This window comes from Bombus vancouverensis, chromosome 7, assembly GCF_051014615.1.
Source record: "Bombus vancouverensis nearcticus chromosome 7, iyBomVanc1_principal, whole genome shotgun sequence".
In the NCBI taxonomy this organism is placed as follows: Eukaryota; Metazoa; Arthropoda; class Insecta; order Hymenoptera; family Apidae; genus Bombus; species Bombus vancouverensis.
The window spans coordinates 16,914,362-16,926,417 of NC_134917.1; the positions used below are offsets into that span (position 1 = coordinate 16,914,362).

At 42.5% G+C, this 12,056-nt stretch overlaps 1 protein-coding gene across 7 annotated transcripts in view; it reads right to left on the reverse strand.

Moving 5' to 3' along the window:
* Positions 1–12,056, reverse strand: part of LOC117155449 (dystrophin, isoforms A/C/F/G/H) — a 437,811-nt gene that overhangs the window by 329,354 nt on the left and 96,401 nt on the right. For all 7 annotated transcript variants that reach the window (XM_033331460.2, XM_033331413.2, XM_033331467.2 and 4 more), the window contains one exon: positions 9,219–9,324. In XM_033331460.2, the coding sequence (XP_033187351.2) occupies positions 9,219–9,324 (106 nt within the window). The remainder of the gene's footprint in view (positions 1–9,218; positions 9,325–12,056) is intronic.

A 12,056-nucleotide genomic window follows, 5' to 3' on the forward strand; every position in this document is an offset into this window, starting at 1 on the left:
CACCATACGTCTTTTCCAATCGTTGACGTTCTTCTTTTCCTCTTTCGTTTCCGTGATTTGTCGCTGCACATCGACCGTTTAAACAAAATTTGAAAATTAACTATCCCAAATCAATTTTGTAATTGATACGCGCGCTATTTACTCGACGAACGTTAACAAAAGTATATAGCCAAAGATACGAATCTCTTGGCCAGGGCCGAAACACGATTTTTATTTGGTCGTAGGAAAGTAGCTATAGCGAACGATGCAACGACCAAGGCAAGGCCACGTCGAGATACTTGCATGGAAAGGAGCGCGTGCGAGGATGTGTAAACGTCAGACACACCCATGATTTATGACAACCAACGAAACGGTTATGTCGGAATACTTGGGCTCCGAAAATGAAAATGCTCGGATGACGCGCCTGTAAAATTGCCTCGGATGCATTTACTACGTGACGGGAATAGAACCGGTGCACGTTCAGCCCTACCACTTTTTCTATGGAATCCCGTGATACGGCTAGAAAAAACTGCGAATCGACTCTGACATTCCGTAAAGCGGCTCCCAAGTTTCATACTTCTACGCTCTTTTGTCTCGAGAAACGAAGATATTTAAGACCGAAGTAACTTGACGGAGTTTAAAGCGAGGATTTATGCGGAAAGAGCATCTACTTTGACTTTGCGAGCTTGTAGTACTCACTGAGAGATGTAAAAAAATGTGCAATCAAGATAGATCGCGAAGCTGATCGTTTGCCGTTAAAAACGCAAAAAATGTTACATGTGTGATGTGTGTTTCTATTTCGATGGGAAAATGACATTTGCGAATTCGGTGCGATCATGCTTTTACCATTCGCTTCAAGCTCGCAACGTTGTTTCTTTATTCGCCACAAAATATGCAAAAGATTCGGACGATTGATCAGACAGTTCCATTTAAATATCGATACGATGAATACGAAATTCGATACATCGAGATGATTGATTCTAAAACCTATGCTGATCGGATATTTTTGGCTTCTCTCAGCAAACGATGCAGAGGTTGGCAAAGTTTTCGACTCGCATTTTCTAACATTCTGTATGCGGTCAGATTACACGAAGACGTTTTGAATTCTCAAAGCTGATATCTTGAAACTGTTTGAATGGCGCAGCTTCTGACAAATGGATAAATCGTGAGGCTGATACTACGTGGCCAGTCAGACCTCTCGACGTGAATCCATCGTGTTTTTGTTCGCGAGATCACCCGAGACTCACCTTCTGCCAGAGATCCACTGAAAATACCTACATTCTCCGGGAATCGAACGAGATTTCCAGCAAAGCCGAGCAATTCAGAGTTGGACGCGTTGGATGGATCAAGAGATCAATGAAACCATGTTTTTGTAAAGAGTGTAACGTGACCGGTTTAAAAGAACAGAAACGATTTAAAAACCTAATATTCGCGCCACTTCATAAATCACGATCTACCACTTTTATATCGAAATACAATAGACGCAAAAACGACAGCGTTTGTAGCCAGGTTTTCCATTCTTATCGGAAACGTTCTTTACAATCGGTGCCATTAAACTTTAAATATTACAGGTACGACGTAATACTTTCCAGGCTGAAAGAACAATAGCAGCGGCGGTTGCAGCGAAATCACCTTAACCCAAACTAATACGTAGTCTCGGCCACAAATTACATTGTATGCGATGGCTTGTCGTTCGGGAAACCACAAAAGTTTGCGAGGCATCAAAGAAGAAAATGTGTCAAAAACAAGCAAAGAGAGAAAGAGAGAGGCGTGGTGTATTTTTAAATCCAATTAGCTCGTTAACGTCGTAATACAACTTCGACCATGTACGGAACGACGAAGCTCTGTCTTCTGGCGGAGGTAGAGCGAGCCTTTTCGAGAGAGAAAAAGCAATCTTCCCAAACAGCGACGCGTTCCTTAAGCAACTTCGCTCTCGTCGTGTGTAATGGAGGAAGCATAATGTCTCCATCAACGATTTCCCATTATGTTTGTCGCGGCTGCTTCTTCTCCACTCTCGTTTTTTTTTCCCTCGAGTTCCCATGCTCCGCGAAACGTGCAACGAAAGCGGAACAAAACGCACCTCCGTCGTGGAATAAACGTTCCTATTTGCCTGACAACGAGTGCTCTTGCGTCTCGAAATGCGTAGTCATCGTCGACCAAAGGGTTTCGATAGAGAACGGAATTACAATCAAGATGGTTTAACAACTAATTTAAGAAAACTATTTCAAAGGAAAAATTCAAACTTGCGAACAGAGATACCGCGTTCTTTGATTCCGTATTCGCTTTAAACATTGATAGAGCAAATGTTTTATAGGCGTCTAACGTTTGACGTATTTATGTAATTCCGTGTAGCTTAATGAATTTCGAAAGCAAAGCGCTAAAGCAGTAGCTGAAACCAAAGGGATTAGATCTTCAACTTGATCCCTCGACGATCTATTAATCTTCACTCTTAACACTTTCTCGTACACCGTCTCCGGTAGATCGACTTTAACACGCGAAGCTGAAATTCTGCTATATCACACAGCAGGAATAAATCACGTTAAAGGAATCTGATAAGAGTAAATGAAACAAGGGCATAAACAGACACAAGTTTATAAACAAACAAGGCGAATACGTAAATAAACAACTCGCGAAAGCGAACAAATCGCGAGACTTGGAACCGACTAACCATGTGTCTCGAATAATTGACAATTTACAATTAACGTTCTGTATCGAATAACAAAACTGCCTGCTTGAAAATCAAAGAGCTCTTCTCTCGTTACCTGAGAGCCCGAGGCGAAAGGGTGTCAGCGGCTGAAACGTTCCGGACATACTTCATCCTCTGAGAGGAAGCGAAACACAGCTGGCAAGCTCTACCGTTCCCCCATTAATTGACATAATTAAGCAATTAGGCGAGAAGCCGGGACGCGTACTGATACTTTAGTCGCAATAAGTTACCTAAAGTACGTATAATTTGGGAGATATGCAACGCTCTTAAGTCGCCATAGATTCGGGGTAATTGCGAAGTGGCGAGACGACCGAAGTGGTGTGGTAGCCGTCCCTTATACGTGCAAGTTTTGTCCAGAAAAGTACGTGAACCACTTCTACACGAACGAGAGAAACAGTATTTGTAGCAGGAAGGATAAACCGTAAGTGAAACTTATGGAAAGTACACGTGGACCGAGGTTCGACTCTGAATCTTAAAAAGCTTACGAAAGAAACGTGCAATTAAACAGGTCTACCGATCGAAGAACATTGATATCGCGCTTCGAGCGAGAATAAGATATTTTCCTACCGTTTGCAACTCGTGTTTACGCCTTCCACGTGGTTAAACGTCGTTGTTTCGAACAGCGAAAGTACTTCGTCTACGTTGACGGGAGAGGAATAGCGTCGAACTTTGTGGATGGGCAAATTATCTTATAGCGTTTGCCACTCCGTTTTCTGTTCTTTTCTTTTGCTCGTTTGCGTTTGATTTGCCACCAGAATAAAAATTACAATTATTATGATCGAAAAGGCTGGACAAACACTCGGTTAATCAGGATAGTGGACAAGACAATAACGGACAAATGGGTATCGATGGCGAGTGGACGTGTTTACTCGGTATCAATCGCTTCTGTATATTTACTTGGAAAATACAACATCGTGTATATGCCATATTCTACTTCGTACAGCTTTATTACCAACTATATCTTGTGTTTTTCTAAGCGTGTGATTTTTGCAAGGTTTTTATACGATGTGCCATTTATCACGCGAAATATCTTTCGACGAATCATAGGGGAGGCTATAAAAGTTAGGTCAATCGTACTTTTCCACTCGGTGAGTCGTCAAAATTGAATAACCCTTGGCTCGCGAAGCGAATGGGTACTTTCCAAGAAGCAGAGCCTCGCTTCATCGACTCTATTATGAAACATCATCCGTATAAAGAGAATGCCAAGTTCTGACTTCCTCGCAACAGGTTGCGGTTTTCGCCTATCAACGCGTCTAGCGTCTCATTTTCGGAAAATAAAATACATCGGCTCTTTCGAGTATATTAGTACAATTTCTTCTACCTTTGTTTCACGACTGTTTTTTTTTTTTTCAGCACCTGCCTACAGTCAACGTAAATATTGCAACTATACAATATATAAGTATTTTTAGGAAGCTGATAATCCTTCTTTTGAACTGTAAAAAACAAAAAACGGGGGACAAAAGGTTGTTTGCACTAACGTTAAATCATTTTTTACCCTCTACCGGACGGACCAAGGCGTTGAACCGGAATTAAGCAAACACAGAAGCAACAAAATTTTAACGAACCAACGTGAAAATGACCGGAGCAGTTTCATCGGCAGATTTGATGAAAAAATATCGAAAAATCAAATCGGAAAATTGGCTTTGACACCGGAGGCTGCACGTTACGCAACCGTAAAATTCCCTGAAATATTCTTTCGCGTTGTAATGCTAAAAATCCAGAACGTTTGTAATGGGCATGCGTGGACTACGTAACGCGACAAGAATAGGGTGCGTTATTGGCACGGTTTATAGCCAGAGGGATGCGTGCACAGTACACGTGTATTCGTCCTATCGTGGTGCACACGTGGTGAACACACGCGTACACAGAAACGCTGTCGGCTTTGAAGTGGCTCTTGCCTTCATTCCTGGGGTACAAGTCGGTTGCTATCTCGCACACCGTCCTATCGCCATGGTCGACGGATGTGTGTCCCAAAAGCCGCACGCAGGAATGCAATGCCGAGAGGCTTCCGAACCGACCTCGAGAACGCACGGTCCGTGCTGCATTATCGTCAACCGAAAACGATCCGACCAGCTGTTAACGCGCTTGTATAATTGTTGTTAATATATCCGCGATTTTCCATATACCGTATGAAGCAGCTCGAATATGTAGGAATCTGTTTATGCAAATGGAATGGTTACGCCCAGTGAATCCCGTACACAGTGAATTTTGATAAATACACGGATGTGAATATCGACGTTGTTGTTATTTCTCTTTCACGGATTTGGAGGCTGCGTGAATTGGAAATTGCAGTTGCAAATATAATAAAGTAAAGGTCGCGGGCGGAAACAGCGTGATAGACACGTTTCTATTGATTTTCCGAATTTAACGAACTGTACGATTAAACGGCAGAGCTTAATACGACGTTTAACGTAACAAAAAAAAGCAACTAGTTTCGAAGCTGTGGATCTCTTGATAAAAATATCTGGAAAGTAAGTTGAAAAGTTTCAAGAGGTGGAAAAAGACGCGTTCCGCTTCATCGAACGATTTTGTTAATACGACATTGACTGACAGCGGAACGAACTCTAAATGTGTTTCTCTGCGAAAATTAGGTAACGCGACCTTCTTTTCCTGTAATCTTGAAAATATTATGCCAACGATATAAATATTTCAAATCGCTAGTAATTTGAGTTCTACTCTCGGTTCTAAAATGTCAGACGTTCTATTTAATTTTAGAATCATCTAATTGATATCTCCTACGTATAATCATGAATCGAGCTCGTGTTATAATTATTTTGCACAAAGAACAGAAACTATATTCGCTATTCGATAGGAAATATTTGAGGCAAACGATCGCGAGTCGCTTTACATTCTTACAACACTCAGTCCCGGAGACGATTTCACACCTGGAGTTAATTTGCCTTCCGGTTTCGCCAGACCCGAATCTGCCACCCTATCCAGTTAATAGAAGGGTTTAATTAACGACACGGAAGAATTTAATTCCGCAAGCGAGAGTTTTGGCAACAATGCCGAAGGAGATCAGGTATTCGATCGAGCGACGCCAGTTTCGCGACACGGTTCAAGACAATTCGTGGAATTTCCCTCAAAGAAAGTTGCATCGTCGACTGTACGTAACTGTCGGGATAAAAGCGGGGACAATGGCTTATCTCGAGACATTTTCTATCGTTTTTCGTCTCCCTCTGGTGCGTTACTCGTCGATAGTCGCGAAAGTATCGACGACGAATACGAAATCCACCGGAAAAAGAATCAACGCCACGTATATATCAGCCGATTGCATTCATCCACGTACATCTGTCTGAGAAATAAACTGGTACGCGATATGAGAATCTGAACGACCATTGTACTTTAAGACGAAGCGATACTTTCTGGCTGAAACGCTAGCTTCGATGCACTTTGGAGCCTTCGAAAAGATTCCACGGTAATTTTACGCGCAGATAGGAAACGTTTACGTAAAGTAGAAGGGAACTCTGAATGTTTCATGAAGTCGTTTTTGCACGGTTAACTTTTGACGATAACATCGGACGTTCCTCGCGTATTTCTTTTCTCCGAGAAACGAGAGCACGACGTTTAATAAATTTCAAGTGGAATCTTCGCTAATCGCAGATATCGTATTTGCTTTATAATCGAATACTCGCAACGTCGAATGGTAATGTAAATCGGTGCATCAACGATGGAATATTTTCGATTTACTTTTAATTGCAAAGAAATCTTAATATCCGATTTGTTCCTCTATCCAATTTCCTACCTACGAGAAACGAGACGCACGTGATTAGTGGTTCGACGTATAATATAAAAAGTTAGGAACGCGTTTCTACGTAGAAACAAAGTAGAAGAAGGGCCGGAACGATTCGAGCGTATAATACAGGGGATGCATAGAAGAAACGGCGGTGAAACGCGAGAGCGTTAGCATGTCAGTGTTTCGTGCTGGTAATTAAAGGCTGCGAGGGAACAGCAGCACTTCGGACTAGGTGGGCATTTGCCGCGGTTTGATAACGTGACCGTTATGAAAAATCTGCTGTGGAGAGGTTGGCCGAAATGCGGCCGCCTTTCGATATACCCGAGGTTGCCGTGTCGAGCCACTTCAGCATCGGTTCAATCTCGAGGAGGCACGTGCACGCCAGCCAAGACGGAAAACCAGACATCGGGCTGCTACCCGTAAACCGACAGCTTGCGAGTACGAGCGATTTTTAGATCGATAAAACGGCCACCTTTTTATTTTTCTATGTACCGCCGAACGATAAACTTGGCCAACTTTGGACGCACAATTTTTCTTCCTAGTATATACGTTCCGATCAAGTTAAAGAGAGACGAATTACAAGTTTTCACCTCGATGTCGCAAGTTCCATACGAAGTAGAGTTTTTACAAGGATATGAAGTAGCGTCACGACACCGAATATTCTTTTTTTCCTGTCCATTCAAATTGTACTAGATTGTCCTATTATTATTGCACGATCGGTGTTGTACACTTTATATCGAGGAATAAGAATTTCTTCGATCTCTACCGTATTATTCATCGACGTCGTGGAATTATTAATGCAATTGGACGAAAAATTCACCGATTCCATGAAAACGACGTATACGATTGCCATACTGCGGATGTTCGCGCGTATATACAAAACTTGAAGATGCAAGAACGTATCATCGGAAAAGATATAAAATAATATGTTTCAAGCGAAAGAAAGAAAAGACGCCGGATTCGTTAGTACTTTCTTATATCTACGAAAGACACGAATTTGCGTCAACATCCATGATTCTGATGATCACGCGAAACCAAGACATTTAATAGCGTGAAATACGGTAAAAGGGGGCGCAGGTGCGATTAATAAGAATGCTGGAGGAGAAGCGTAGCTTGCGACGCATAACGCAAGAGACGGGAACCAACTGGTTGATAACCCTTTCTTCCCTATTTCACGCAGAGTGGGCGGCCTGCTGAAAACAATGGACGAAAGAATCGTCTGGCTATAATGCACGGGCGCAGTACCAGACGGGACTGACAAGTACCGGCACGCTAATATAGAAGGAACAATGCGACATCGGCGGGAGAGAGAGTTTTCCAGGGCTCTTGAAACAATTAACGGCATCGCCGTTAATCTCCGCGCTCGACCCTCTATTGCGTCAATCCGCGCCAGATTCGCGGGCATTTAAAAAGTTTCCAAATCAATCGGATCCCTCGCCTCGCCCCAAACGGTTAGCCGAGCTAATTTCCAATCCACCCAGATAGACCAAAGAGTCGTCAATTAACGGCTGGAATTACCGTTGAGAAAATATTCGGCAGTCGATGCTTGTCGAGTGACCGAGAATCGACTACCAGCGTTACGGTATGGAAAACGCACGTGAAACGATCCGAAGAACTCGCACCGTTAGATCAGCACGCTCGATGCCGCGTAGAAAGTCGATTGCGTGTGAGATCTTTAAGAATCGAGGAATCGTCGGAGTTTAAAGATCTTGAGAAAATGAAACCGCGTCAATGCTTTGCCATTGATCGCTTCCAGCACTGTTATTATATGACTGTGATTACTATGATTATATAAATTTATTTATTTATTTCCTGATTGCCCCGTACAGTTATATCGTTTAATTTAAGAATATAATCCCAGAAACAGGAATATAATCATTTTCTGAGCATCCGTTTTCACTGGATCATTAGACTCGCAAATTGCTGGTCTTTTCAATGCATTCGTAAATCGTTTCGCTTCGATAGAGCTCCATCGAACATAGAAATTATTTGCCTCGCTTTCAAGTGCCGATTAAATTAAAAAAAAAAAAAAAGAAACTGAAATCTCGTAAACGCGACGGTAGCCGACCAAAGCGAAGGCAAAGAGCGACCGTCAAAGTGTTAAACGAGAGTAAATTATTTTACTTTATTTTATATTTCACGAGTAAGAGCTGTCTATAAGCTAATATTCCTACTATATCATTAGGACGATGTTCGGATATCCGATCGCTTATTACGGAATCAAGTTGCAGGTAGAGGAAAAGACAAATTGACGATTTCATAAGAACATCGCTGACAGAGGAGAAATCCTTTGCACGCGATCCGTTCAATCGGATGTAAGAAACGATTGAAAAGAACGGCTTGGAGCAAGATACTTCGTATAATAAGTAGCTGTCCCGTGGAACAGATGGTTCAATTTATTACAGACTTTGGTCGAACAATCAAGGCCGATAATTAAACTTCTGAAATTTGCCGGGGCCTGAAAAGTGCTTGGCAAGCAGTAACCGTGCACCCTTATCAATTGCGACGACAAAAACTTATTAAGGTCGTTGGCTATCGATACGGATATCGATCTTCCGCGATGACGATATTCTCATTACCAATCTCGTCCTACGTTCGTTTCACGATTTAACTGGTAATAAATTATCACCTGTCCTAACGAATAGCGCTCGTAATTCGAAATACTTGGCAATTGTAAGCTGTGAATAACCGCGTAACGGGAATTAGGTTGGAGCGTGTGGAATTAAATGGAAACGCGAAATAAAAGTTTCTGAAAGCTGAAACGGCTTGAAATAGGGGAAAAGAGAATGAGCTTACCTTTGCCGTGCACTTGCTGTCTATTGGTGTCCGCACGCAGCGCTTCCGCGGTGTGCACCAGCTCGTCCAGCTGCGGCTTTTTCTGTCCCAGCTCTCGTAGGACATCCTGCGCAAGCAAACCAGACATCCGTGGATTAATATCGCCCTTAAAACGTTATACCTACGATTTTCAAAATTGCATACGTATTAAAATAAAGCAGCATTGTTTCCTCAGTGTTATTTACTTCTTCAGCGACCTACGAATTTCTGAAATTTTCCCCATTTTTCAAGGGGAACCGGATTAAAGATAAAACGTAAAATTCGACGATGAGCTGTTAAAATCGTCGACAAGTCGGATCGCAACGACAGGTTCGAATTTTTACTTTATGAAACGTTTTTTCGGACTTTTATCCAGGAAGGAGAAAAAATATTCAGAAATATCGGCGAAGCGAGAACGTTTCCATCAAACGTTCCGCGAAAGCTTCGGGTCGATCACCTGTTTCTGCCTCTTCGTTGTAGCTGCTTTCTGCTACACGGGCCTATCGATCGGTCGTAGACATCCTAGAAACCGAGCTACCATTTTCGCTGTCCATTGTTACAAGCACAGGAGCGCCGGCTTTTTGAAAACCTAATTAGCATATTGCGAACGAAACGCGTATTATTACCCGGCCCTGTCATCCCGTGTAATTATGCCGCGTAATAAAATCACGCGAAACGACAACTAATTAAAACTTGTCGCTTTATATTCGATGAAAGATACAAATGCAGATGACTTACTCGCATCGTTGTTACTTCTCGATGCGAAAGAGTAAACATCGAGCAATAACGAACGAACGTCAAACCTTTCGAACAGAAAACGTGACCAGAATCGGGTATATTTTAAGATAATTAAAAATATAAATTAACGTAATGGCATCGAACGGCGACGCAAGAGACATTTTCTCGCGAATGTGAATAAAAGTAGCGTACGATAAAAAATAAATAGATTCGTCTGAGAAATCGTAGATAACGTAAAAAGTATAGCTTTAAGATAAAAATGTTACTAATCGCGATGTTCGTTACTCCAAGCAAATTTTCTCTAGCGTGATAAAGCTAGACAACAATCTCTGAATAAAATATGCAAACAAGCGTGTACGCTGGAAGGAGCTACGAAAAGCTCAGAGCTCTTTCCTGTACCTTACGCGTAACAAGAACCGAAGAAATTCGCCTTTGTGATTTTCTAGTACACCGTGCGTCAGCTTCGATCAATGTATGTACGTACTTATTTGCCGTTGACAGGTACGATATTCTCGTCACTCGCGTTCAACGTTCGCGTTCTATTAAACGTCTCGTTCATCAAAAGAATATGAAAGAAGAATTAAGGAAGAAGAAAGGTAAAACAGAGTGCGAATGTTCGAAGAAGAAAGTCACGGTGACGCGCGGTGGCGTATTCAAAGGAAAATGTTTACCGAACCAGAGGTGTTCTGCGGATTACGAAAACAATAACCGTGTTAAGTCTTGCTAATCTGCACCAGACCGAGATAAAAGGACAAGCCGAACGACTGGCTGCCTCGCGCTTCACTACACCGAATTCTAATCCTGTTCTCGCGTTCTCGCCTAACGATCAAATTAATTTTCCTATGGTCGACTAACCGTGAAACGTTCAAACTCCCTCCGTTCCGCGAAAAGGGAACGCTGTTCATTTAACGTCATTACGTTTCCTTCCGTTGGTAACGGTGAACTGCGCGATGAGAGTGGAATTCAGATGAATTATGGACCGATTACCAGCCATGGAAAAGCAGGAATTCAAATTATTCATTCGCCTCGTTAGCGAATCTCTTAGCTCGACCAGGTTGAAACAACACCGCGTGCGCGTACTGTATGGCGTGGTGTATCGTAAAATTTAGTTATAAAATCAACGAAGGGAACGATTTAGACGACGATCGATATATCGAATATCTTAATAGTCCACGAGGAGAGCGCTTTTTATTATCGGACAGGCTCGTCCAATTTCGTTCGATGCTGAACCGACTCTTTGCTGGCTACGTGTCGTCGAATTAACCAGATCGGCCTGGATTACTCGGTTAATCTTGGTAATCCGTTTTCTTTCTTTTCGTCTATAGACGATTCTCTTTTTCAACTTCCTATCGAGCCGAATAGTCAAATTATCCAACGTGCTCTTTGATGGATTACGAGTCAGGATTTTATACGAAACAGATGCATTTTGTTGATAATTTATTTATCGGAGAGTACGAGTTAAATTGTAACTCGATCGCCAATATAATCGAAATCGATTTCTTCGTTAACTTTCAGTTCCATGATCGTAATAATCTCTGACTAAAGCATCCGATTAATCGATCGCTTGGCTTTTCGCGAGCTCGGATATTCTTTAAGGAGATCGATCGTTCGTTTTTAATCCGAGCATCGTGCAACCACACACAAACGAAGTTATTTATAAGCCTCGCGTGTAATCGATCGTGCGTTACTTCCGTGTCACTGGCGGCATGGAAAACTCGCCGGTATACGGAGAAAGCGAGGCTCAAGAAAGCTCGACGGGACTACGAAAATATGGAAACCACCAGACGTCCAGTATAATGTATGGTGATGCATCGCGTCGTTATGTAGATACAAAGTTAAAGACGAGAGTGCTCCCCATAGACGTTGGATAATGGCGACTTCGTCATGCGTGAAACGAACTGTACTAATACCAGGTGAAAATGCGACGCGATTTATGGGTCGAGTGGCGCGAAGAGAGCGATGACAAGGACACGTGCACAGTCGAACTTTACGCGGACGTACTTTGCCCGCGTTACGAAACAACGCTGTTGTTATTCCGACATACCGCGATGACGGTGAGTACACGGTCATTTTCTATGTATC